Source organism: Salmo salar, chromosome ssa14 (genome assembly GCF_905237065.1).
Source record: "Salmo salar chromosome ssa14, Ssal_v3.1, whole genome shotgun sequence".
In the NCBI taxonomy this organism is placed as follows: domain Eukaryota; kingdom Metazoa; phylum Chordata; class Actinopteri; order Salmoniformes; family Salmonidae; genus Salmo; species Salmo salar.
In genome coordinates, this window is record NC_059455.1 from 43,394,900 (window position 1) to 43,420,891 (window position 25,992).

The 25,992-nt window shown below is 42.9% G+C and overlaps 3 protein-coding genes and 1 long non-coding RNA gene across 4 annotated transcripts; 3 read left to right on the forward strand and 1 right to left on the reverse strand.

Annotated features, from left to right (window-relative positions):
- Positions 1 to 57: 57 nt before the first annotated feature.
- Positions 58 to 1,997, reverse strand: LOC123726712 (uncharacterized). The gene is made up of 2 exons (XR_006758834.1): positions 1,899 to 1,997; positions 58 to 1,507 (listed from the first exon to the last, which is right to left on the reverse strand). It is a non-coding gene; the product is annotated as an uncharacterized lncRNA (long non-coding RNA).
- Positions 1,998 to 2,050: 53 nt separating this feature from the next.
- Positions 2,051 to 4,426, forward strand: czib (CXXC motif containing zinc binding protein). The gene is made up of 8 exons (NM_001141346.2): positions 2,051 to 2,065; positions 2,154 to 2,237; positions 2,764 to 2,820; positions 2,924 to 3,005; positions 3,155 to 3,186; positions 3,422 to 3,499; positions 3,866 to 3,931; positions 4,069 to 4,426. Exons 1-8 carry the CDS (start codon positions 2,060 to 2,062, stop codon positions 4,144 to 4,146), a joined length of 483 nt encoding a protein of 160 aa, NP_001134818.1. The 5' UTR covers positions 2,051 to 2,059; the 3' UTR covers positions 4,147 to 4,426.
- Positions 4,427 to 4,639: 213 nt separating this feature from the next.
- On the forward strand, positions 4,640 to 25,985 carry scp2a (sterol carrier protein 2a). Its single transcript, XM_014141273.2, has 16 exons — positions 4,640 to 4,938; positions 5,771 to 5,825; positions 6,031 to 6,102; positions 6,769 to 6,900; positions 8,411 to 8,475; positions 8,684 to 8,810; positions 8,984 to 9,047; positions 9,286 to 9,372; positions 9,592 to 9,742; positions 9,837 to 9,984; positions 11,598 to 11,705; positions 14,072 to 14,225; positions 15,660 to 15,753; positions 16,200 to 16,329; positions 18,607 to 18,686; positions 24,708 to 25,985. The coding sequence occupies exons 1-16, from the start codon at positions 4,762 to 4,764 to the stop codon at positions 24,801 to 24,803; spliced, it is 1,740 nt and encodes a 579-aa protein (XP_013996748.1). The 5' UTR covers positions 4,640 to 4,761; the 3' UTR covers positions 24,804 to 25,985.
- LOC123726711 (apomucin-like) lies at positions 21,979 to 24,790 on the forward strand. Its single transcript, XM_045694437.1, has 2 exons — positions 21,979 to 22,623; positions 23,644 to 24,790. Exons 1-2 carry the CDS (start codon positions 22,119 to 22,121, stop codon positions 23,697 to 23,699), a joined length of 561 nt encoding a protein of 186 aa, XP_045550393.1. The 5' UTR covers positions 21,979 to 22,118; the 3' UTR covers positions 23,700 to 24,790.
- Positions 25,986 to 25,992: the final 7 nt, after the last annotated feature.

Consider the following 25,992-nt stretch of genomic DNA (forward strand, 5'->3'; position numbering starts at 1 on the left):
CTCAGGATTGCTCTCGTTATTCATTCTCGTTGACAATCTCGAAATAGGTTTTTCCTACCCTTTTTTTTTTTTTCTTCTTCGGTCTTATCGTGTTTTTCTAGTCTGGATGTTCCATTCCCTAGTTGAGTTGTCTTTTGCCTGACACTTACCCTGCACCATTTTCTAAGCTACAGAACCTCCACAAGAGGAAAGTTCCAAACTCCATGACATTCAGAAATTCTAATTTCCACACAGAATAGGAAGGTTGAAGAAAGTAAAGAAGTAGTAACAAAGGTTGAATATTCTAAAACGAGGGTTCTCCTTTATCATGGAAGCCCAATTTTGGTGTTACCTGACAATGGTGGTATAGTTAGCTTGGGCTGACTTGTCCTGCATGATATCTTGTGTATTTCCTGGTGGTGGAAGCCAAATCCAATCTCGTCGTCAACACAGTAAAGTGTTATGAGTGCTATAACAAAATAGAAATTGTCAAGTTAATTGATTAAACTTAAACAAGATCTTCAACTATTTGCATAAAATACTTTCCCCTAATTAATCTTGAAGCAGAATTAATTTAACATTTTGAAGAAATATACCTATTAGAGTTTAATTTTCCCTAGTCATTTAGTATTTGTTATTTCCTAATATCTTCCTAATACTGTATTCTCAGGTTGACAGAGAACCATTTGAAGTGCAGAGATGTTATTAGTCAAACTGATGGAAGGGTCACATAACAGCAATACACGTGAACTACACCTGATTCATTATTTTTCTGACAAGACTTGAAAACATGAAACCAGCTCAATGCCTTTTCGCTGCTGAATTTAACCACAATACACATCCCTAATATTTCCAATTAGTCAATTTCTGTAAAATGGCTTTCATATGCCAAGTGCTGTATTTAGTAAGCATACAGTTCCTGAATTGTGACTTAATTTTTACCTATATAATTTTGTGGAGTCTGGATGTTGGATTGATGTAGAAACGTTGGATGATTGAAACAATAAAAGCACATTGCAAAATGGTCGATTAAAAAACTGGAGGCTGTTTGTGACTTATTCGTGCAACAGCTGATTTAAAAATAAAAAATATTAATGTAGAAAAACCAGTATACATACAAGAAGTATACAAATAGACAATGATAACATGTGCTAGGGGGTACAACAAATGACAGATTACCTTAAAAGAAACACACATTGATTGTTTTAACAGCTTTCTTATTAGAATAATGTAGACTGGTCTTAATGTACTGCTTGAATTCCTTATAGAAAAGGGTTTTTTTTATTAGTGAATTTACATTTATGAATATGCAATTTTCCATTAGCACAATTCGATTTGAGGTTAAATTGTTTTCCTTATGGTTAAGGAAACCGAGCAGCACATTCTCCCATAAAAAACATATTTTTTTTGTACATGTAGACAATGCGAAACTGTTTATGGATGCTCTACACAAGAGGTACAGTCAATGTTAATGTCTTTTTGGAGTTTCTTCAGGTAGTGATTCGCAGGATAATACTTCTGGATCATTCTGAAAGAGACAACTTTGACCTTGTTAACAAGCAGGTATTTGTGTGGTAATAACCAGACTTTTTCCCAACAGATATTAGTGACCAATGTATCGCAGTAAATGGTGACATAAGGAATGGATACAATATCCCTTTGAAATAAAGCACGTATAGATATGTTGCCCTGACGGAGCAAGGAGAAAAACATTTTCCCTACTGGAGAATCAACTGGATTAAGCGAGGGTAGATCAAGAAGGTGAGGTCTGGCTATACCTCTAAATAACATGAGAGTTCCAGATGGAATAGCATCAAAGACTGGCGAACTCTAGGTGTTACAGGGATATTGTAACGATATAAAATAAAAATAAATTCATAATTGAGTAACAATACTTCTGAATTAAAAAGTTGACTCACCAGCAGGATATGATTATTTAACCAGTTCTTAAAAAATAAAGACTTTTCTGTACAAAATATCCTTAGCTGATTGATTCTTGACAATGCGGAAAAGCGTGCCTTGACGTAGATACGCTTGCGTATTTTGAAACGAGTGTTTACGCAAATGTACTAGTGTCAAGATGGTGGTAAGTGAGGCGACATCATTCAGAGCATGCACGCTTGTCAACAATATTTACATTACCATGAATGAAATACTTGTTATATGTTTCATAGAAAATTGGGCTGCAGTTCAAAGCCACTTTGGAAAATGTCACAAATGTGCGGCCAGTAGGTGAAGACTTCCGCTGGTTTCTAAAGGTAACTAAGAACTTGCAAACAATCTGAAGCTAGCCATTTTACGATTAGCTATAACGTTATATTTGTCATGACACACAATAAGCGAATTTGTCAAATGGTGAAAAGTTGTCACTACATAAACAAGACATTTACAGCACGACTAGCTATGAAAGGTACTCCTGTGACGTTATTTTCAAAACATTGCTAGTTTTTAGTCAGTAAGAAATACGCATGTGACATGTAACGTTAGGCAGCTAACGGTAGGTAACAATACAAAAGCAGTGCTGATGTAGTGTTGTGGACTCCCAATAACCCATAGAATTAGGATTAGAATAGAATGTGTATGCCATAACTACACACAATGTATGCTTCCCTAGTTGACAGACTATTCCCTATAAAGTACACTACTTTTTTTTACCAGAACATGTGCCCTGATCAAAAGTAGTGCACTACATAGGGAATAGGGCTGTAGTATAAAGTAGTGCACTACATAGGGAATAGGGTGCCATTTGTAACAAATACCGTAACATATGTACTTTTGACACAGTTAAAATGTGCCAATTGTGGTGAGATCCCAGAGAAATGGCAGTATATCAACCTTATGGTGAGTAAAGGTGAATTTATAAATGAATCTTATTATTCAAAATCACATTTGATATGGTGACAACGGATATTCCACACTTTGCAGTGACTGACTGTTTCCCTAGGACAGTGTACCACTCAAAGGAGGAAGAGGGAGCGCCAGCATGGTGCAGAAGTGTAAACTCTGTGCCAGGGAGAATTCTATTGGTAAGCAAACAGAGAAGTTTTACACATAAGTTGTTTCATACAGTCAGCCATTTCACTTTCCTTTGGGGATCTGAGATGACTGGATAGAGGTAAGCAACAGCACCATCTTGTTTCTGCCATGATGTTCATATGTATGTGTCTGTTCACAGATATCATGAGAGACACAATCACCCCGTACAATGTGAGTACAGTTATTATTGTGAAGCTTACCTCTCAATTGATCCTTGGCTTGACTGCAATTCAAGGTGGGAATTGTTTAGTAGTAATAATACTGCCTATTTCATCCTACCACTCTGTTGCTGCTGACACTTGAAGTGTTCTGCTACAGAACAATACATCTTTAAAACACTAAATATTTATTTATTTCAGCCACTCACATCTTCTTGTCTCTTCCTCATGGTGCTGCTGCTGTGAAGGCTGAGGATAGTGAGAGGTTTAAGACCATGGTGCAGTTTGAGTGTCGAGGCCTGGAGCCGGTGGACTTCCAACCACAAGTGAGAACAGAGCACACTCTTGTACTGTATGTTGTTAAGTCTCAGCTAAGGTTGTAGAAGCACAGATTATAGCATCAGTGGATTTGTTTTCTCCCTTTCTGACTATTCTGATAAAGTATAACAATTGGATCCACTCTACCATTCAAAAACAGATTCCAAATGTTTAGCATAGACATTTCTGAAACCTTGACATTTTCTTTATTTAGTATTTTTTTGTAACAGTTTAATGACAAATGTTCTTAAGAACTTGTAATACTCCTGAAAGAGCAATAAAGTGAACTAAAACATTTGCTTTACAATACTACAACACCTCAACCATGTCCCCTGTCTCTAACATCACATTACTTTGACCTTGAAACACAACAGGCGGGCTTTGCTGCAGAGGGAGCTGAGTCGGGGACCAAGTTTCCTGAAATCACCCTACTGGAAAAAGTTAGTATTTTTGATCTACGGCCAGTAGGTCATCATTGTAAATGTGAACATTGATAATAAGAAAAGTTTCCAGTACCCAATACAATAGTTATTTTCAGTTCAAGAACAGTGTTTTTAATACTTCTTCTCCATATCAGGACTGGACAGAATATGACGAGAAGGCCAGCGAGTCAGTGGGCATCTATGAGGTCACACACCAGTTCGTCAAGTGTTGAGTTACAGTCAAGTGCTTTGTACGACCAGCTAGCCCAGGTGACGGGATGTAAACACACTGGCCAGATATCCACTGACTGAAATGGCTGTCGGTATCAGACGCTCCCAATGCTAATGCAGTGCTGTTTGGTTTGTGACAAGAAAGAAGCATTTGAGGATTGATTGGGTGGAATGTCCATCCACATCATCCTGGATTGAATGAGATATGTGACCATGCCTTTCCTTTTGACACTACCCCAATAAAGATCATGAATTAAATAAATAAAAAACTGATGTGGTTTTAAGGTTTTCTCTGCCTGGAATGATCAGTATCAGAATGCATTGAGTAAATCTGAGGCACTTCGGTCACAAGAAGTAGTGATGAAACTCAGCCATGTATGACTGCCACTGGTTTGAAAGTTTGTTACAATTGTCAACAATAGCACAGTACTTTACTCTTAAACGCACTTTTTAATACAGTCAATAGTAAAAGATCTCGCAAACGTTAGGTATTTGGCCAGAGTTCATCCATTGTTTACACAACTGGACACACTTTCAACTGACTTCATTAAGTAGTCACTGTATTGTGTAACGTTAATATGGTTATAGATAGCTAGCATCATTACAGGCAAGGAGTTATGCTGCGTTCATTTGCTCCAATGAAACTCCTTCGTAGTACTTTGACTTCTCAGTTCGGTGAACGGTTATCATCCGTATTGTCACTCTGCCCTCTTGGAAGCAGTAGTCTCAGCACAACAACCAGAATGGCTCCTCAAAAGAACAGAGTATTCGTCATTGGAGTGGGAATGACAAAGGTAAATCTTGCTATTGGTTAACCTATAAATGGTTGCATTTCGACTAGCATCCATGCTAGCTGGATTGCTATCTAGTATTGAAAGACTATTAAAGAGCTAGCGCGTTGTCCTTAGCTAGATAACGTTACCTGTCATGTTGGTTAGCAGCATTTCCAAAGAAACGTAGGTAGCTACAGAAGCTTTTCATTTCTTTCGATATTTAACGTAGGCTAAACAACTACTGTTAGCTAAACATATAACGCGAGATTCAAGGCTTTTGTCAGCTGTTCATGTTGGTGTTGCTAGCTAACTAGGTAACTACAGTAACGTAGCTAATTTAGCTAGCATTCAAGCTATGCTAGTTAGCTAACACGAAACATTGAATAACAACTATATTGGGCTAACAATTTTTACAATTGTATTGTGAAGTATGGCTTGGAAATGTATTTGCTAGTTAGCTAAAATGAAATTGCCATACGTGGCATTTTAAAACCCCGTCTAATCTGAAAGTCCAATACTCCATGGTCATAGGCTAATTGTGCCAAGGGTCATGGACGCATTGCACACTTCAATGGCTAGATAAACACTAGCTACATTGCATGCAGCAAAAGGACGCCCCTCATGTACAGTCAGAATTAGAATACTTTCTTTGTCGATTGTCTTTTCAAATCACACACACACACACACACACACAGGGGTTGTCAGCCATAGTACCGAGCAGTTTATGGGCAAAGTGCCTTGCTCAAGTACACAGCAGTCATGTTGACCAAGAGCTCTGTCTGTGTAGTAGTTGAACTGTTATCCCCAGTCTGAGATTTGATCCAGAACCCTCTCCTGTGTTTTGTCTTTGCAGTTTGAGAAGCCAGGAAAAGAAGACTTTGACTATCCCGACATGGCAAAGATAGCAGGTGGTTGTCATTTCATTTCATTACTGTACCTGTCCTGTACTTACCAACATTGCTACATTCACCTGGATACACCTTGAGCAAAAGTCACCTGGATACTGCCTGGTTATAATACCCTGTGTTGTACATGTCATATAATAGTCCCATTCTACTTGCAACATTTTGAGCGATGCCCATTGTGTCTTATAATCATGTTCTTATGACTCAGGTGAGAGGGCCTTGTCTGATGCTGGAGTCCCCTACTCTGCCATAGAGCAAGCCTGTGTGGGCTATGTGTATGGTAAGAGACTGTCATTGATTATAATGTTAACTGTCCGTTACTTAACAGTCTTTTTTTAGGCACATTAAATGCCTTGTGAGTTGCATTCAAATTCAGTCCAAAAGTGCAGTAAGTGTCCACCCAGTAATAAGCTATCATTTTACATTTTAGTCATTTAGCAGACGCTCTTATCCAGAGCGACTTACAGTAGTGAATGCATACATTTCATACTTTTTTTCTTTTTCTCGTACTGGTCCCCCGTGGGAATCGAACCCACAACCCTGGCATTGCAAACACCATGCTCTACCAACTGAGCCAACAGGCCTATACAATGATGTTGTATAGGCCTAGTAATAAGCTATGATGTTGTATAGGCCTAGTAATAAGCTATGATGTTGTATAGGCCTAGTAATAAGCTATGATGTTGTATAGGCCTAGTAATAAGCTATGATGTTGTATAGGCCTGTAAGATATTATAACACAACGCAATCATTCACCTGAGCTGACCTGTGTCTGTGTCATGAAGAGAACTGTCTAGTGATGAACTATTGCTTTTAAAACAAGATCACTTTAAGATGAGGTCATTTTGACATCTGTCTGTCCATCTGTGTGTCTCATCATGTCTCAGGTGACTCCACTTGTGTTACTGTCAATGTAAATTACCATATTATTATCATTATTTTTCAGGTGACTCTACCTGTGGCCAGAGGGCCATCTACCACAGCCTTGGCCTGTCAGGGATCCCCATCATCAACGTCAACAACAACTGCTCCACAGGCTCCACAGCCCTGTTCATGGCCCGACAGCTAATCCAGGGAGGTGAGTGGGACTCGACCATAGATATATTAATCATATCTGTGTTACACATACAGTACTCTATATATACAAAAGTATGTGGACACCCCTTGAAATTAGTGGATTCGGCTATTTCAGCCACACCCATTGCTGACAGGTGTATAAAATCGAGCACACAGTTGTTCAATCTCCATAGACAAACATTGGCAGTAGAATGTCCTTACTGAAGAGCTCAGTGACTTTCAACGTGGCACTGTCATAGGATACCACCTTTCCAACAAGTCAGTTCGTACAATTTCTGCCCTGCTAGAGCTGCCCCGGTCAACTGTAAGTGCTGTTATTGTGAAGTGGAAATGTCTAGGAGCAACAAAGGCTCTGCTGCGAAGTGGTAGACCACACAAGTTCACAGAACGGAACCGCCGGGTGCTGAAGTGCGTAGCGAGTAAAAATCGTCTGTCCTCGGTTGCAACGCTCACCACCGAGTTCCGAACTGCCTCTGGAAGCAACGTCAGCACAAGATCTGTTTGTCAGGAGCTTCATGTAATGGGTTTCCATGGCTGAGCAGCCGAACACAAACCTAAGATTGCAATGCCAAGCGTCGGCTGGAGTGGTGTAAAGCTCGTCACCATTGGACTCTGGAGCAGAGCAGAAACTCATTCTCTGTAGTGATGAATCACGCTTCACCATCTGCAAGTCCGACGGATGAATCTGGGTTTGGTGGATGCCAGGAGAATGCTACCTGCCCAAATGCATAGTGCCAACTGTAAAGTTTGGTGGAGGAGGAATAATGGTCTGCGGTTGTTTTTCATGGTTCGGGCTAGACCCCTTAGTTCCAGTAAAGGAAAATCTTAACGTTACAGCATACAATGATGTTCTAGACGATTCTGTGCTTCCAACTTTTTGGCAACAGTTTGGGGAAGGCTCGTTCCTGTTTCATCATGACAATTCCCTCTGTGCACAAATCGAGGTCCATACAGAAAAGGTTTGTCGAGATCAATGTGGAAGAACTTGACTGACCTGCACAGAGCCCTGACCTCATCCCCATCGAACATTTTTTGCGATGAATTGGAATGCAGACTGCGAGCCAGGCCTAATTGCCCAACATCAGTGCCTGACCTCACTAACGCTCTTGTGGCTGAATGGAAGCATGTCCCCGCAGCAGTGTTCCAACATTTAGTGGAAAGCCTTCCCAGAAGAGTGGAGGCTGTTATAGCAGCAAAGAGAGGACCAACTCCATATTAATGCCCATGATTTCAGAATGAGATGTTCGACGAGCAGGTGTCCACATACTTTTTTTATCCTTCCCTGGACGTCATTGGATGGGACACAGAGAGGTGAGTGGTACTGAGAGAGAGGGGGGCAGGATTGATTCCTAGAACTAGGAGTCTTTCCCTGCTCTGGTCACATGTTCAGGACAAACTCCTGACCCTAGTGATGCCATGTCCTGGAAGCAAACTGAAGTAGGATGCATGCTCATCTCCTATGATCCGTCTTATGCTGGACCTAAACATATGCCTTCTTTTGCTGACTGTAGGTCTGGCCGACTGTGCACTAGCCCTTGGCTTTGAAAAGATGGAGAGAGGCTCCTTGTCATCAAAGGTAAGACCAATTGTAGTACATGATCAGGACTAACCCGGTGTATTGTAGTTCATGGACAGGACTAACCCGGTGTATTGTAGTTCATGGACAGGACTAACCCGGTGTATTGTAGTTCATGGACAGGACTAACCCGGTGTATTGTAGTTCATGGACAGGACTAACCCGGTGTATTGTAGTTCATGGACAGGACTAACCCGGTGTATTGTAGTTCATGGACAGGACAAACCCCATGGACAAGCATATGGAGGTGATGTTCAACACATATGGGATGGCAGCAGCACCGGCAGCACCACAGATGTTTGGCAACGCCGGCAGAGAACACATGGAGAAATACGGTAAACATGATGGTGTGCGTGCACGTGTGTACAGTACCTTATGAAGTGTGTTGTTGGTTCTGTTCTCAGCCTTTTCTTTCATCTGGATGATACACCATGTAGTGTGTGACTGTGGAACTCTGGGAAGTCTGTCATTGAATAGTTAAGTGTATTCATTCCCGGGACTCTTCCAGGTACTACACCAGAGCACTTTGCTAAAATCGCATGGAAGAACCACAAGCATTCCACCAACAACCCGTAAGACTGCAACCATCAACTCTTTAACACACAGAAGGCCTGGTCATTAGAAATTGCCTTCTTTGACCAATCCAATGATCAATGTTTTCCTGCCACTGCATGGTGTGTGTGTGTGTGTGTGTGTGTGTGTGTGTGTGTGTGTGTGTGTGTGTGTGTGTGTGTGTGTGTGTGTGTGTGTGTGTGTGTGTGTGTGTGTGTGTGTGTGTGTGTGTGTGTGTGTGTGTGTGTGTGTTAACAGGTACTCTCAGTTCCAGGATGAGTACAGTCTGGACCAGGTTAAACAGTCCAGGAAGGTGTTTGAGTTCCTTACTCTTCTCCAGTGTTGGTAAGGAGTCCCGCTATCTCTTTGGGGCAGTGTTTCCCCTACCAGAGGATAGGCAGAGCGGGGCAGCCCTTCCTTACCTCCACCTTTATAGTGTTTGGCTTTATTTGATTACAAATAAACATTTTGGTGTTAAGGACCAGGGTGTTGCTTTGGGGCTTTTGTACTCTGGCAGGAAAATAATCTATGGGACACTAACACTGTCCGTCCCCCCGTCCCCAGTCCTACCTCTGACGGTGCAGGGGCAGCTGTCCTGGCCAGTGAGGGCTTTGTGAGGCGCCATGGTCTAGAGCACCAGGCGGTGGAGATCTTAGCCCAGGAGATGGTCACGGACCTCGCCACTACCTTCGACGACAATAGCTGCATGAAGATGGTGAGAGGGGACATAAAGCTGTTAAAAAGTATCCAACAACTTTTAAATGCAGAACAACAAAAAAATAGTGACTCATTGTGTTGTTTCCTGTTAGGTTGGATACGACATGACCTCCCTGGCAGCCAAGAAGTGTTTTGAGACAGCGGGTCTGAAACCCAGTGACGTCAATGTGATTGAGCTGCACGACTGTTTCTCTGCCAACGAGCTGATCACGTACGAGGCTCTGGGGCTGTGCCCAGAGGGTGAGTCTGACCCTACCAATCTACGGCCTATTTCTAGCCACATAAAAGTAGCATTGTTAACTCCCTAGAATGTTTTTTTATAAAAAAAAATATAGAATAGCCTTTTATTTGTTTTTCACTGTTTCTGATTTGTTCAGTTCAATGTTTTACTATAGTTGAATTATTCATATATTTTTTGAATGAGAGGCCATCTGTGTGTTTATTTGATCTCATGTCATACTCCTGTCATAAACATAATGAGTTTCACCCCCTGGCTGTGTTCCCTTAGCATTCTGAGTTTCACCCCCTGGCTGTGTTCCCTTAGCATTCTGAGTTTCACCCCCTGGCTGTGTTCCCTTAGCATTCTGAGTTTCACCCCCTGGCTGTGTTCCCTTAGCATTCTGAGTTTCACCCCCTGGCTGTGTTCCCTTAGCATTCTGAGTTTCACCCCCTGGCTGTGTTCACTTAGCATTCTGAGTTTCACCCCTGGCTGTGTTCCCTTAGCATTCTGAGTTTCACCCCTTGGCTGTGTTCACTTAGCATTCTGAGTTTCACCCCCTGGCTGTGTTCCCTTAGCATTCTGAGTTTCACCCCCTGGCTGTGTTCCCTTTGCATTCTGAGTTTCACCCCCTGGCTGTGTTCCCTTAGCATTCTGAGTTTCACCCCCTGGCTGTGTTCCCTTAGCATTCTGAGTTTCACCCCCTGGCTGTGTTCACTTAGCATTCTGAGTTTCACTCCCTGGCTGTGTTCCCTTAGCATTCTGAGTTTCACCCCCTGGCTGTGTTCACTTAGCATTCTGAGTTTCACCCCCTGGCTGTGTTCCCTTAGCATTCTGAGTTTCACCCCCTGGCTGTGTTCCCTTAGCATTCTGAGTTTCACCCTCTGGCTGTGTTCCCTTAGCATTCTGAGTTTCACCCCCTGGCTGTGTTCCCTTAGCATTCTGAGTTTCACCCCCTGGCTGTGTTCCCTTAGCATTCTGAGTTTCACCCCCTGGCTGTGTTCCCTTAGCATTCTGAGTTTCACCCCCTGGCTGTGTTCCCTTAGCATTCTGAGTTTCACCCCTGGCTGTGTTCCCTTAGCATTCTGAGTTTCACCCCCTGGCTGTGTTCCCTTAGCATTCTGAGTTTCACCCCCTGGCTGTGTTCGCTTAGCATTCTGAGTTTCACCCCCTGGCTGTGTTCGCTTAGCATTCTGAGTTTCACCCCCTGGCTGTGTTCGCTTAGCATTCTGAGTTTCACCCCCTGGCTGTGTTCACTTAGCATTCTGAGTTTCACCCCCTGGCTGTGTTCACTTAGCATTCTGAGTTTCACCCCCTGGCTGTGTTCACTTAGCATTCTGAGTTTCACCCCCTGGCTGTGTTCCCTTAGCATTCTGAGTTTCACCCCCTGGCTGTGTTCCCTTAGCATTCTGAGTTTCACCCCCTGGCTGTGTTCCCTTTGCATTCTGAGTTTCACCCCCTGGCTGTGTTCCCTTTGCATTCTGAGTTTCACCCCCTGGCTGTGTTCCCTTAGCATTCTGTTCTGTTTTACCTTTGTACCACACTTTGTGAATGTCTGCCTGTAGGCCAACATGTAAATCACTTTAAAGATCAAAGGTATTATATTATTTAATGTATCACTGTTCTATGTTCCTAGGTAAGGCTGGAGAGCTGATAGACAGAGGAGACAACACGTACGGAGGCCAGTGGGTGGTCAACCCCAGCGGAGGACTCATCTCTAAAGGACACCCTCTGGGAGCCACAGGTAATAACAACTATGACCAAGTGACCTCTAACCCCTGACCCCTCTCGTCAGCACAAACACCTGTTGCTGACCCCATAACCCCTGAGCTCGTAACCCTTGACCCCTCTATGAGCTACAGGTAAACAACACCAACCATCTCCTGCTGACCCAGTGACTTCATCCTCCTCCTAATCCAACAACTAATTTTGTATGCAACAAATGAATGTTGAAAAAGCTACATTATAGATTAAGATGGAATCTGAATGTGTGATGTGACTGTATTTCAGTCATGACCACCAGAGGGCAGTAGTCTCCTGAGAAAGTCAGTAACTCCCACAAAAGCCTTTATCCATGCTTTGCATGAAACACACAGACAGGATGTGACATCCTGAGTAGTCCCAGGACAACTAAACATGCTTATGTATGCAACCAGGCACTAAACTAATACAGCGGAGGAATATACATTTTGGCCTTAATGCGAAGCCTAATTTTTGGGATAAATCCAACACATCACTGAGTAACTGCCTCCTTATTTCCAAGCATGTTGGTGGCTGCATCATGGTGTGCTTGACATTGGCAAAGACTGGGGAGTTTTTCAGGATAAAAAATAAACGGAATGGAGCTAAGCACAGGCAAAATCCTAGAGGAAAACCTGGTTCAGTCTGCTTTCCACCAGACACTGGGAGACAAATTCACCTTTCAGCAGGACAATAACCTACAACACAAAGCCACAATTACGCTGGAGATGCTTACCAAGAAGACAGTGAAGTGTCCTGAGTGGCCAAGTAACAGGTTTGTATTAAATCTGCATAAAAATCTATGGCAAGACTTGAAAATTGCTGTCTAGCCATGATCCCCAACATCTTGACAGAGTTTGAAGAATTTTTAAAAGAATAAAGGGCAAATATAGCACACTCCAGATGTGCAAAGCTGTTATGAGACTGACCCAGAGTGACTCACAGCTGTAATCGTTGCCAAAGGTGTTTCTAACATGTATTGACTTAGGTGTTGAATACTTATATAATGAAGGTATTTTATTTTCATTTTTAATAAATGATATACTTTTTTTCAAGGTTATTCTTCCACTTTGAAATTAAAGAGGATTGTATGTAGATCGTTGACAAAAAAATGACAATTGAATCCATTTTAATCCCACTTTGTAACACAGCAAGGGAGTTGTAGACTTTCTATAGCCACTGTACTGTATTTATTAAGGACCCCCCATTTAGTTCCTGCCAAGGCAGCAGCTACTCTTCCTGGGGTTTATTATATGCTGGAACGCTAACCTAGGAGTCACGGCCAGCTTAGGGAGGAGTGTTAACGTGTCTCCCTCTTTGATGTGGCAGGCAAGAGTTGATGGAAATTAAGTGCATTGGAACGCTAGAGAGAATGAGATTTTGACCACGATGACCCGACCTGGTTAAATCGGAGAGGATTATAAATGTCTGTAATGGAGGCCGTATGTGTTAATTTTTCAATGTAGAAATTAGAAAAGCAAAATGGAAGGTCGTTGTGTTTTTATAGGGCAAGCGATGTGTTGTGTCAGGGACCTAGGGTTATTTTTCATTTGTGAAATGACATCCTGCCTCAGCCACACTCTGGGTTCAAATGCCTGTTGTCCATCTGGTTAGATTTAGCAATCCAGCATTAGCACTTACAGGCTTTGTACGCGTGCGCCCGTGTGTGTGTGCGCGCGGAAGGAAGGACAACCAGGAAATCCATAATCTATGATAGGAAATCAATCTGTTAATTGAGACCTTTCAAATATGAAAACTTTTGAAATATAAAATGTTCATACATGTGATGTTCAGTTTGTTGTCCAAGTAGATATTACAGTAGGCTTTCCAATCCCGCTGGTTGTTAGCATGATGACTTTCTTATATAACGCTTATATAGCTGTAGAGTACGTTGACCTGCGATTTGTAAGTTCTGGCCCAGTTTTCTGAGCTCACAGACATCCTAGAGCTCTATATGTAATTCTGTGACTGACCTTCGTCTCTCTGTGGTGTATTACTCCGGTCTGGTTCAGTACATTAACCTCTCCTCTCTGTAGTTGATGTGTCAGGTCTGACCCAGTGTTCTGACCTCTCTCTCTCTCTCTCTCTCTCTCTCTCTCTCTCATTTTGTTCTTGTTGATTACTCTGGTCTGGCTGAGCGTTCTGATCTCTGGGATTGGCTCAGGGCATTGACCCTATCGGTTTCTGTTATTGCTCAGGTCTGTTCTATTGTGTTGGCCTTAATTTCTCTCTGTGGTTGATTAGTCAGGTCTGGCCCAGTGTTCTGATCTCTCTCTGTGTATGTGTCATTGACCTCCCCTCTCTCTCTCTCTCTCTCTCTCTCTGTCTCTCTGTCTCTCTCTCTCTGTCTCTCTGTGTGTGCTTGCTCAGGCCTGGCCCAGTGTGCGGAGCTGTGCTGGCAGCTGAGAGGCCAGGCTGAGAGGAGGCAGGTCCCGGGGGCGAAGGTGGCCCTACAGCACAACATCGGCCTGGGAGGAGCTGTGGTCGTCACTCTGTACAGGATGGGGTTCCCTCAGGACGCCAGGTGAGTTTATCTGCCTTCCAATTTACTAATTAACTGACTAGGTGAGAAACAAACAACTGAGGTGATTTACCAAATAACTAAATAATTAGGCTTTATCACTCACATCCTTGCAGAAATCGTATGTATAAAATAATAGAAACCCGTTTTTTTGGGGGGGGGGGTGTAATTCCATGGTAACGGAATTACGCTGAGACTCAGATTTTTCACATTAAAATGTACAATAAATAAAACAATTTCTTTCCATGTTTAACAAACCATTCAACTCTATGCACAAAGACTACTTAGAACAATTTCCACAGAAAATGTTACAAAAACACAGATGCAAAGTTTGGTAATAAAATATAACTTTTCCAGTAAATGTTTTTATAGAAACAATTGACTGTGTAAATTGTTCAAAGTAGTCATTGTGCATAGAGTTGTTTGGTTTATTAAATGTTGAAATCAATGTTTTTTTGTTTGGCCAACATTTTAAAGTGACAAATCGGAGTCTCAGTTTAATTCCATTAATGAGGAATTGCCCTGAAGCAAGGTTGAAATGGCTGTGTTACAGTATCTCTTCAGGCCTACATCTTCAAGTCATTGTTTGAACTGGGTAACGTGGTTCTTATCTCAACACTGTTTTTCACGGTATTGAATTGGCTTCAAAGATATAGTTGGCAGGCATTGTTCACAATCTTGTTGCTTCTCTGTGTGATAGTTGTTGTGAATATTGTGAGGTAAAATGGGAGCATTCCTCACAACTCGGTCTGATGTGTAGGTGGACAGACATGTCGTTCAGTCTACCTGATGTGTAGGTGGACAGACATGTCGTTCAGTCTACCTGATGTGTAGGTGGACAGACATGTCGTTCAGTCTACCTGATGTGTAGGTGGACAGACCTGTCGTTCAGTCTACCTGATGTGTAGGTGGACAGACCTGTCATTCAGTCTACCTGATGTGTAGGTAGACCGACAAGAAAGTACTGTAGTACTTATAACATTCTCTACAACGGACTACCAGCAGCAGAAAAGTAGGATCTACACACTAGCTAATGGAGTTTCTTCAAGGATTTTGTTAGTAGGACAAAAGCCTAGGCTTGTGATTGTGTGTGTTTGAATGTACCAATGTTGAAAGTGGTTTTATCAAAGACAATTATCGAGTGGACCAAATAGGGTTTTGTTTGAGACGTGGCCACAGCATGTACTTTAACCTTCTGTGTTGGAACAGATTAAGTGGAGATACTGTAGTATGGCCTTGGACCATACTCCTTTCAACATTGGTAAACACACACACACACATTTGCACGCATACTCACACAAGCGCACACACGTTTACTTTATGACTGTCCTTCGATGATGTTGCGCACACACACACACACGTTTTTACTAGCCCCTCTTTTCTCTCAGAGAACGCACTCTAACTGAAGCCGTGTTCTGTTCCTGTGTGTGTTTCTAGGTCCCATATAGTGGCTGTCCCCACCAGAGCAGAACGTCTGGAGGGCTTCAGAGTTTATTCTGTCTTCCAGGAGATAGAGAAGAAACTACAGGAGGTACACCACCTGGACAAACTAAATTCCTATTCATCATTTATATCCTTCTATACAAAGTCCAAATGTGTTCATGTTCTGTGTGGGCGCTGACGACTGCTTACCTCAGTCTCACTCTGCAGTGTCATTGCTGCTTGTTGTCACATCAATTAAGTGCCACATTTTAATGTTATTTAACAAAGCTTTTTGTATTATAATAAGGACTTTATAAGGTAGTCTCTGTCTCTGTTTAACAGTCTGTCACCAGAGACCAATGTCAAGGTAGTCTCAGAACCCAGTACCACTAGCTAGCTACGTGATTTATGGAATCCGTCACCTCGTATAAATGTAGGTAACTTTAACCCGACACTAGCCTCCGCTGCCACATTAACCTAACACAACCCAACAGAACGCAGAGCCATAACAGTCCATCTGTCTCTGCTCTGATGTCACATTGGGTTTGTCTGCAGGAAGGAGTAGACGTTGTGAAGAAGATTGGAGGAGTTTTTGCCTTCAAGGTGACAGATGGACCAGAGGGGAAAGACGCTCTGTGGGTCGTAGATGCGAAGAATGGACAAGGCTCCGTGAGCAACGACGCTGGTGTGTGTGTGTGTGTGTCTGTCTGTCTGTCTGTCTGTCTGTCATCAGAATATCTGGTCTTTGTGTTTTGACAATGTTCTGTGTTTTTATCAATGTGAGCATTAGAGGACTTGGAGGAGATCGATGATCTTGGCTGAGATTCTGAAATATTAGATTTCCTGACAACAAAAAACAGAAGGACTGTCCGTCTGAGGAGATGGTTGTCTGCAGAATATAAATGACTGAAGGATGGGCGGTCTGTCTTCTGAGAGAGCAGCTCTGTAATGCAAAAGACAAAGAAGGATTTTAATCAATCGCCAAACACACACAATTCTTAATAAGTTGCTTCCTTTAGAAAACACACACACACACACACACACACACACACACACACACACACACACACACACACACACACACACACACACACACACAGAGAACTTTTAAATTGCTTCCATTATGGCTGTCTAGAGCAATGTCCTGTTCTTCCACTCAGCTCTGTTAAAAAACCTTTCGAAACTTGGCCTTCCTCTGAGCCTTTCCTGTTATCAAACCCATCTCACTTGTTAGGACGTTGTATAGAAAGCAAGGTAGCGTCCCTAATTGCACCATATTTCCTATATGGAGCACTACTGTTGACCAGAGCACTATGGGGTGGCATTTGGGACATTGCCCCAATAGTACGTCTCTAAAGAGCAGCGAACATTTCATAAAAGCAACTTCCGTTGCAGCACAGTACACTTCATCCTGTCCCTGGTACTGGAATGACAACTTGTTTTCTTCTTAACCACATGGACAGTAGTCTATCATGTTATCTAACCATGAACAGCACAGTCCCAATGATTATGGTTTTGGGCATTTAAGTTAACATGATGTCAAGGTTCCCATGTATTTTGCAGTATATAGTTGATTGGATTCTCGTACGGTTCCGATCAACAAGAAACTGAAGATGGGGGAGAAACTATAGAGCATACTTCCTCTTTTTCTGTTAGTAACAGCGTCGTTCTACAAAATCGTGCCTTTTGCGTTCCTTTTGATATTTTAAGTAGAAATTGTGCACCCATGTTGAATTTTAAAATCCTGTTATATTAAATGACGTGCCATTTAATATAGACCACATGGAAAATTCAATAGATCATATTTTTTTTATATGAATAAAGACTTCCAACAGGGCAAAAACTGGTCAAATCAGTGTTTCCACGTCATTTCAACCCAAAAAAAGTCAATGTGATAACGTTGGAATCAACATGGAAAACTGATTGGATTTTGCAAAAAAAGGTAATCAACGTCTGGGCATTTTCTCTTTTTTTCACCCAACTTTGAATTGAAATCAAATGACATGGTGACATTTTGTGTTGTTTTCACATTGAATTCAAAACTAGACGTTGAACTGATGTCTGTGCCCGGTGGGTTGCTAAAGTAAAAAACAAATCTGCATTTTGGCATTTTGTCCTTAATGTTTTTACAACTTCTAGGAAGATTTTAACCAACTTAACCCAAACACTTCCCCAAGTTGTCATTGTAATTCTCTAGTTACGTTGTTGCTTTGACAGTTATTTCTGAAAGCCTGTTATTTAATAATGTGACTAGTGATTCATTTACGTCTGTCTCTCATTTTAAGGTCAACCCTGTTACTTGAACTGAACTCTCGTTCTATATTCAAAAGAAATATTGAACATTTAATATTGAAATCATAGTGTAAAAGCAGGTGAGCTCTTTTTTGGCCATTTTCTGGTGTTTTGTGGTGGAAAACTGAGCGGGTCGAGCATAACATGTCAACCCTCTTCTCTTATCTAGAGATAAGGGTAGAGATGTTTTTAACCATTACATTTTTTTGTGAAGCTTACATTCAATTGCCCCTCGCTGTTGCACACAACAAGCTTCCATTCCCCCTGTCACAAGGGGATTTATGGCTGATGAGATGAAATCATCAACCCTGACACTTTATTTGGCACTTATAGGCACCTACTATAGTATTTTATTTTATAGTAGTACACTTTATAGGGAAACGGGTGCCATTTGGGACACAACCTATGTCACAGTAGTCATTTAATACTGGAAGAAGGTTTTGTAGGGCAGGATAATTGAAGGAAGGTTTTTGTAGGGCAGGATAATTGAAGGAAGGTTTTTGTAGGGCAGGATAATTGAAGGAAGGTTTTGTAGGGAAGGATAATTGAAGGAAGGTTTTTGTAGGGCAATATAATTGAAGGAAGGTTTTGTAGGGCAATATAATTGAAGGAAGGTTTTTGTAGGGCAGGATAGTTTAACCTCTGTTATTTTATTCTCTCCTCCATTCAGATAAGAAGGCTGACTGCACTATCACCATGGGAGATGAAGACTTAATGAAGCTGATGACAGGCAAGATGAATCCACAGACGGTGAGTCCTTAAAACAACAATGAATAAGGCTGTGTCCCAAATGGCACCATATTCCCTATATAGTGCACAGCCTTTTTATCAGAGCTCTATGCTAATAGGGTGCTATTTTGGATGAAGCCCAATACTATTGTCCTCTTGTTCAGTTTTTATACACATTTATACAAAATATAAAAACAGAAATACCTTATTTACATAAGTATTCAGACCCTTTGCTATGAGACTTGAAATTGAGCTCAGGTGCATCCTGTTCCTATTGATCATCCTTGGTGTTTCTACAACTTGATTGGAGTCCACCTGTGGTAAATTCAATTGATTTGGAAAGGGGCACAATTGTCTATATAAGGTCCCACAGTTGATAGTCTTTGTCAGAGCAAAAACAAAGCCATGAGGTCGAAGGAATTGTCTGGATAGCTCCGAGACAGAATTGTGCCGAGGCACAGGTCTGGGGAAGGGTAACAAAACATTTCTGCAGCATTGAAGGTCCCTAACAACACAGTAGCCTCCGTCATTCTTAAATAGAACAAGTTAGGAACCACAAAGACTGTTCTTAGAGCTGGCCGCCCGGCCAAACTGAGCAATCGGGCAACAAGTACCTTGGTCAGGGAGGTGACCAAGAACCCGATGGTCACTCTGACAGAGCTCCAGAGTTCCTCTGTGGAGATGGGAGAACCTTCTAGAAGAACAACCATCTCTGCAGCACTCCACCAATCAGGCTTTTATGGGAGAGTGGCCAGACGGAAGTCACTCCTCAGTAAAAGGCACATGACAGCCCGCTTGGAGTTTGCCAAAAGGCAACTAAAGGACCCTGACAATGAGAAACAAGATTCTCTGGTCTAATGAAACCAAGATTGAAATCTTTGGCCTGAATGTCAAGCGTCACGTCTGGAGGAAACCTGGCACCATCCCTACAGTGAAGCATGGTGGTGGCAGCATTTTGCTGTGGGGATGTTTTTCAGCGGCAGGGACTTAGAGACTAGTCAGGATCGAGGGAAAGATGAATGGAACAAAGTACAGAGATCCTTGATGAAAACCTGCTCCAGAGCGCTCAGGACCTCAGACTGGGGCAAAGGTTCACCTTACAGCAGGGAAACGACCCTAAGCACACAGCCAAGACAATGCAGGAGTGGCTTTGGGCCAATTCTCTGAATGTCCTTGAGTGGCCCAGCCAGAGCCTGGACTTGAACCTGATTGAACATCTCTGGAGAGACCTGAAAATAGCTGTGCTGCAATACTCCCCATCCAACCTGACAGAGTTTGAGAGGATCTGCAGAAAAGAAAGGGAGAAACTCCCCAAATACAGGTGTGCCAAGCTTATAGCATCATACCCAAGAAGATTTGAGGCTGTAATCGCTGCCAAAGGTGCTCAACAAAGTACTGAGTAAAGGGTCTGAATACTTAGTAAATGTGATATTTCCGTTTTTGATTTTGTATAAATTGCAAAAATAAGGCTGTAATGTAACAAAATGTGAAAAAAGACAAGGGGTCTGAATACTTTCTCAATGCTCTGTATACAGTAAAGTAAATCTCAGTCTCTGATGGAGATGAATTCTTAATATTGAGATTCTTCACTCACTTTTAGTCCAAATTAGGCTTGGGCGGTATACCGGGGTATTTGGAAAAAGCCACGGAATGGTTTTTCAATACCGTCATCTATTTATTTAAATGTTTTAAATAAATGTGAATATTTGTAGGTACTTTTTAAGTTAATACCTGCAGTCAACTTGTGCAATGCATTAGCAGATGAAGCAAATTGGGTTCTTCATTTCACTTGTCACATTATTTTACATTATGAAGCTTACCGTTGTTAGGTTCTGACAACTAGGAAAAGCTCAAACCAAGTTTATTCACCCACTGAGTGAAACAGCTGCAAAAACATGTTTACACAAGCACATATAATTATACCCTCCTACTAGGAGGAGTCAACTCCTTGTACGTATAGAAAGCCAACACATCTCTGTTGCTATTCAGGAACTTAATTAGTTCCTCTCACTGGTGTAGTCATGGCCCTGCCTCCTGTTAGAACCTTTGTGGGCATGTAAGAATATGTGTGTAACAGGTTCCTTCTCACTTCATCTGACCTGACCTTGGGCTGAATTCCTCACTCCTCCCTACTCCACAGTCCTACCTTATCAGTGACTGAAACCAGGATCCATGAGATTTAACAATAACATGTTTGACAGAATGCAAACTTCCTGCCTCCCCCCTTGTCTCACTCAGTAAGTTTCCATACACCTAGTTCTTATCCAGTTCTTAATATATACATTCATTAAATGTAAAGTAATCAATGAATTCTAGTATCGTAACATGAATAAGTGTATTTCATTCTAGAATCCTACACCGTACTTCCCCAAAAGAGTTGAGCCAGTCATGTTTTTGTTTGTAAATAGCACAACAGGAGAATAAAGATAAAAAAAATAAAAGTTTTTCAATTTAACCTATATTTAACTAGACAAATTCTTATTTACAATGACGGCCTACACCGGCCAAACCCGTACGACGCCGGTCCAGTTCTGCGCCTGGAGAAAGCGAGCTGGTGAGTCCATAGCATTCAATATTTATCTTATCGAGTTATTTGCGCGGCGCACACAAGGTGATGATTTGCACAATTGCTCTCCTTCACTTTCGCTTGTGTAAATGTCCACACTCACCGAAAATGACATCCGGTAGCTACTAGCTATGCTTGTATAACTTTATGAGCTGGATTTGCCTGTCTTTGCAATTTGTTTGTTTGTTTTCGATTTTAAAAAAAATTCAGCATTCTGGTAATAGAGACTAAATGGGCTTTTCTTGCATTGTTTGCGCCCCCGTGGTGGGCTATGCTGGTAATACCGTGAATCCTGGGATAAGAAGGACTGTATGACAATATGAATGTTTCCCACCAAGCCTAGTGCAAATAGAGTTCCTCAGGAGAGGCAGATGTTACATAGATGCATGGAGATCAGCTTTTATGAATCTTGTAAGTATTTTTTTATTAATTCAAAAAAAAAAAATATTAATTTGATTTTGGTCAAAATGACCAAAGCGAGCGAAGCCCAATCTTAAGTAGAATGCCAAATCTGATTTGATTGTTTTCTAAAAATAGAAAAAGGAAATTGGCCAGTGTAATGAGATTAGTCCATGTCCAGAATGCATTCTGTTATGCCATAGGGTGAGTCTCCTCTCTCTCTCTCTCTCACTCACTCACTCACTCACTCACTCACTCACTCACTCACTCACTCACTCACTCACTCACTCACTCACTCACTCAACCCTCCTCTCCCCTAAAAAATATATGTCTAGTCAAGGCCTTCAGATGTACTTTGTTCACAAACTTCAGTCAACTTTACATACATATACACACACACACACACACACACACACACACACACACACACACACACACACACACACACACACACACACACACACACACACACACACACAAGAAATGGAATGAGTATGTTTACATACTTCAGCAAACAGTGTGGGTGTCCTCAAGCACTTTGCAATCACCCCAAAGTGTTCAAAATCAGAGGTCAAGTGGCGCCAGGTACCACAGGGAAAGGCCAGGTGTGGTCTCAGACCTCTGTTAGGAACCCAGGTACCACAGGGAAAGGCCAAGTGTGGTCTCAGACCTCTGTTAGGAACCCAGGTACCACAGGGAAAGGCCAGGTGTGGTCTCAGACCTCTGTTAGGAACCCAGGTACCACAGGGAAAGGCCAGGTGTGGCCTCAGACCTCTGTTAGGAACCCAGGTACCACAGGGAAAGGCCAGGTGTGGTCTCAGACCTCTGTTAGGAACCCAGGTACCACAGGGGAAGGCCAGGTGTGGTCTCAGACCTCTGTTAGGAACCCAGGTACCACAGGGAAAGGCCAGGTGTGGTCTCAGACCTCTGTTAGGAACCCAGGTACCACAGGGAAAGGCCAGGTGTGGTCTCAGACCTCTGTTAGGAACCCAGGTACCACAGGGAAAGGCCAGGTGTGAACTCAGACCTCTGTTAGGAACCCAGGTACCACAGGGAAAGGCCAGGTGTGGTCTCAGACCTCTGTTAGGAACCCAGGTACCACAGGGAAAGGCCAGGTGTGGTCTCAGACCTCTGTTAGGAACCCAGGTACCACAGGGGAAGGCCAGGAGTGGTCTCAGACCTCTGTTAGGAACCCAGGTACCACAGGGAAAGGCCAGGTGTGGTCTCAGACCTCTGTTAGGAACCCAGGTACCACAGGGAAAGGCCAGGTGTGGTCTCAGACCTCTGTTAGGAACCCAGGTACCACAGGGAAAGGCCAGGTGTGGTCTCAGACCTCTGTTAGGAACCCAGGTACCACAGGGGAAGGCCAGGTGTGGTCTCAGACCTCTGTTAGGAACCCAGGTACCACAGGGGAAGGCCAGGTGTGGTCTCAGACCTCTGTTAGGAACCCAGGTACCACAGGGAAAGGCCAGGTGTGGTCTCAGACCTCTGTTAGGAACCCAGGTACCACAGGGGAAGGCCAGGTGTGGTCTCAGACCTCTGTTAGGAACCCAGGTACCACAGGGAAAGGCCAGGTGTGGTCTCAGACCTCTGTTAGGAACCCAGGTACCACAGGGAAAGGCCAGGTGTGGTCTCAGACCTCTGTTAGGAACCCAGGTACCACAGGGGAAGGCCAGGTGTGGTCTCAGACCTCTGTTAGGAACCCAGGTACCACAGGGAAAGGCCAGGTGTGGTCTCAGACCTCTGTTAGGAACCCAGGTACCACAGGGGAAGGCCAGGTGTGGTCTCAGACCTCTGTTAGGAACCCAGGTACCACAGGGAAAGGCCAGGTGTGGTCTCAGACCTCTGTTAGGAACCCAGGTACCACAGGGAAAGGCCAGGTGTGGTCTCAGACCTCTGTTAGGAACCCAGGTACCACAGGGAAAGGCCAGTTGTGGTCTCAGACCTCTGTTAGGAACCCAGGTACCACAGGGAAAGGCCAGGTGTGGTCTCAGACCTCTGTTAGGAACCCAGGTACCACAGGGGCCAGATTTGGCCAGGTGTGGTTTCAGACCTACGTTCAGATATAAAGGACTTGAAAGACCTGAGAGCGATGAGATGTATTGTTATTGAACTAACCTCGTCCCCAGGTTGGCTGGAGGACCAGACTATAACTGATTCCCTTGATCCATTTTCTGACGTTGAGGAGAAAGGGAGATGACACAGCAGGGAAATGTAGATTTTTACCATGGTGACGTTTTCAGCAGGTGGGCGTTTTCCAATCCAACTTTTCGCAACTGAGACAAAAGTAATACAAAGGGAGGAGAAATTCAACAGGGAAGAATGAGATTAATGGTAGTGGATGGGTGATTTTTTTCCCAGGCTAAATCTAGGCCTACTTCCCATCCACACACCTGGGGCCATTGATTAATTTGATTTAATTGATCCTTTCAGCAACACTGAACACAGTGCTTTGGGTTTTCCCTTTATTTACCCAAAGGAAAGAGAAACCTTCACACTGCTCTTCTTAGTATCACTTATTTTATTCAAGCTTACGTGTCGGACTCGTAGTCTTCGTCAGAGCTTTTATTTTGAGAGTCAGCATCAGCGAGCAGAATTGAAGTTGGGAAAAAAACTTGAATTGAACCTTTATTTAACCACGAAAGACACTTGAGGTTAGAAACCTATTTTTGTACCATTTAACAGACATCATACACATACTTCCTCAAGGATGAATCCTGCAATGTTATGGTTGGTTTTTTGGGGGTGTAGATCTGGGCCATTAATCTCGTCACCGTTTATACATTGGATTTGTCTGAACTGCTGAAACGCAGGCAGACATGCCTCCAGTTGGTTCATGTCAGAGCAGAGCCGTTCCCTGGCTGCAAGCTGTCACCATGACCAACACTGACACTGCCAGCCCCTCCCGCTCTCTCTTTCTCTCTCCCCCGTGTCCCAGTTTTCAATGAACCGTGTTAATCCTGCAACTGGGTAATCTGAACCCTTTAAACCTTGGAGCCCGAGCAGTAGTTGACTTTCCTATGTTTTAACCCATTCCCCTCTGATTATAATTTGTCTCCCCTACCTGTCTGCTGCAGGCATTCTTCCAGGGCAAGCTGAAGATCGCAGGAAACATGGGCATGGCCATGAAGCTTCAGAGTCTGCAGCTGGTGCCAGCCAAAGCCAAGCTGTGATTGGCTGATACACCCTCAGCTCTGGAACTCCTGACATATGTAGCAGTTATGCACATTCTCTCACCCCTCACCCCTCCTCTCACCTCTCTCTAACCTCTCTCACCCCTCCTCTCACCTCTCTCACCCCTCCTATCACCCCTCCTCTCAGCTCTCTCTAACCTCTCTCCCCCCCTCGCTCACCTCTCTCCCCTCTCGCTCATCTCTCTCCCCCCTCGCTTACCTCTCTCCCCCCTCGCTCACCTCTCTTCCCCCTCGCTCACCTCTCTCTCACCTCTCCTCCTCTCTATCATCTCATTCCATCTCTCTCCTCCACACCTTTTCACATTCACTCTTAAGTTAGCCTCTCTTTCTCTATTGATCACTCTTTCTCTATTGATCCCTCTCACTCTATCTTTGAAATAAATTCTATACTAGATAATTAGTTGAGAAATCAACCCCGATGTCCCAAGATTCTAACTTCCTCAAGTGTCCTGTAACATAATTGATAATGAGATAATATTTATATTTAATTCACATTTTCCTCATGATTTATGGGTTCCTTATGTTTCAACCAACCAATGTGAAGACACATACACACACATAACTGGAAAATGTCTTAACTGTTATGTCACAATATTCTGCTCTGAGCTGCCGTGACAAACAGGAGGAAGAGGGATTGTGACAATTGTGAAAAGCAATTGAAGTTTTTTTGGACTCTTGACGGCCATCTTCTAAACAGCTTACGAGGCTGTTGCTGTGTCAAGAAAAGGAAAAGATCATCTTTAAGACCCAACTAATCTGGTTTGATCTCCAGCACTGCTGTTCAGTCATTTAATACCACAGTGACCAGGTGTTTGTGTCCCATATGCCATGCGTTTGCTGCGAGAGCATGGCAGTGACTCTTCGCCTGCTCTCCCGCCACATAATAACACCTAATAATAACACTGTCATTGCAGTAAATGTATACAATATTTTATGTTTGTGTAGTAAATAATGTTTAATAATAATGTGACATTTTATAATAATACAGAACACCACTTTATGTGCCTCTGCTGTCTCTATGAACTGACAGCTCTGATTTCAATATGACAGTCCGATAGGACCTGATTTGAGGAAATGCTTTTATATAGAATGTGTATGTGTGAATGACTGAACGAATGCAATTGATTTTTACTAAATAAATAACAGCGATGTTGACCAGCAGACTGAG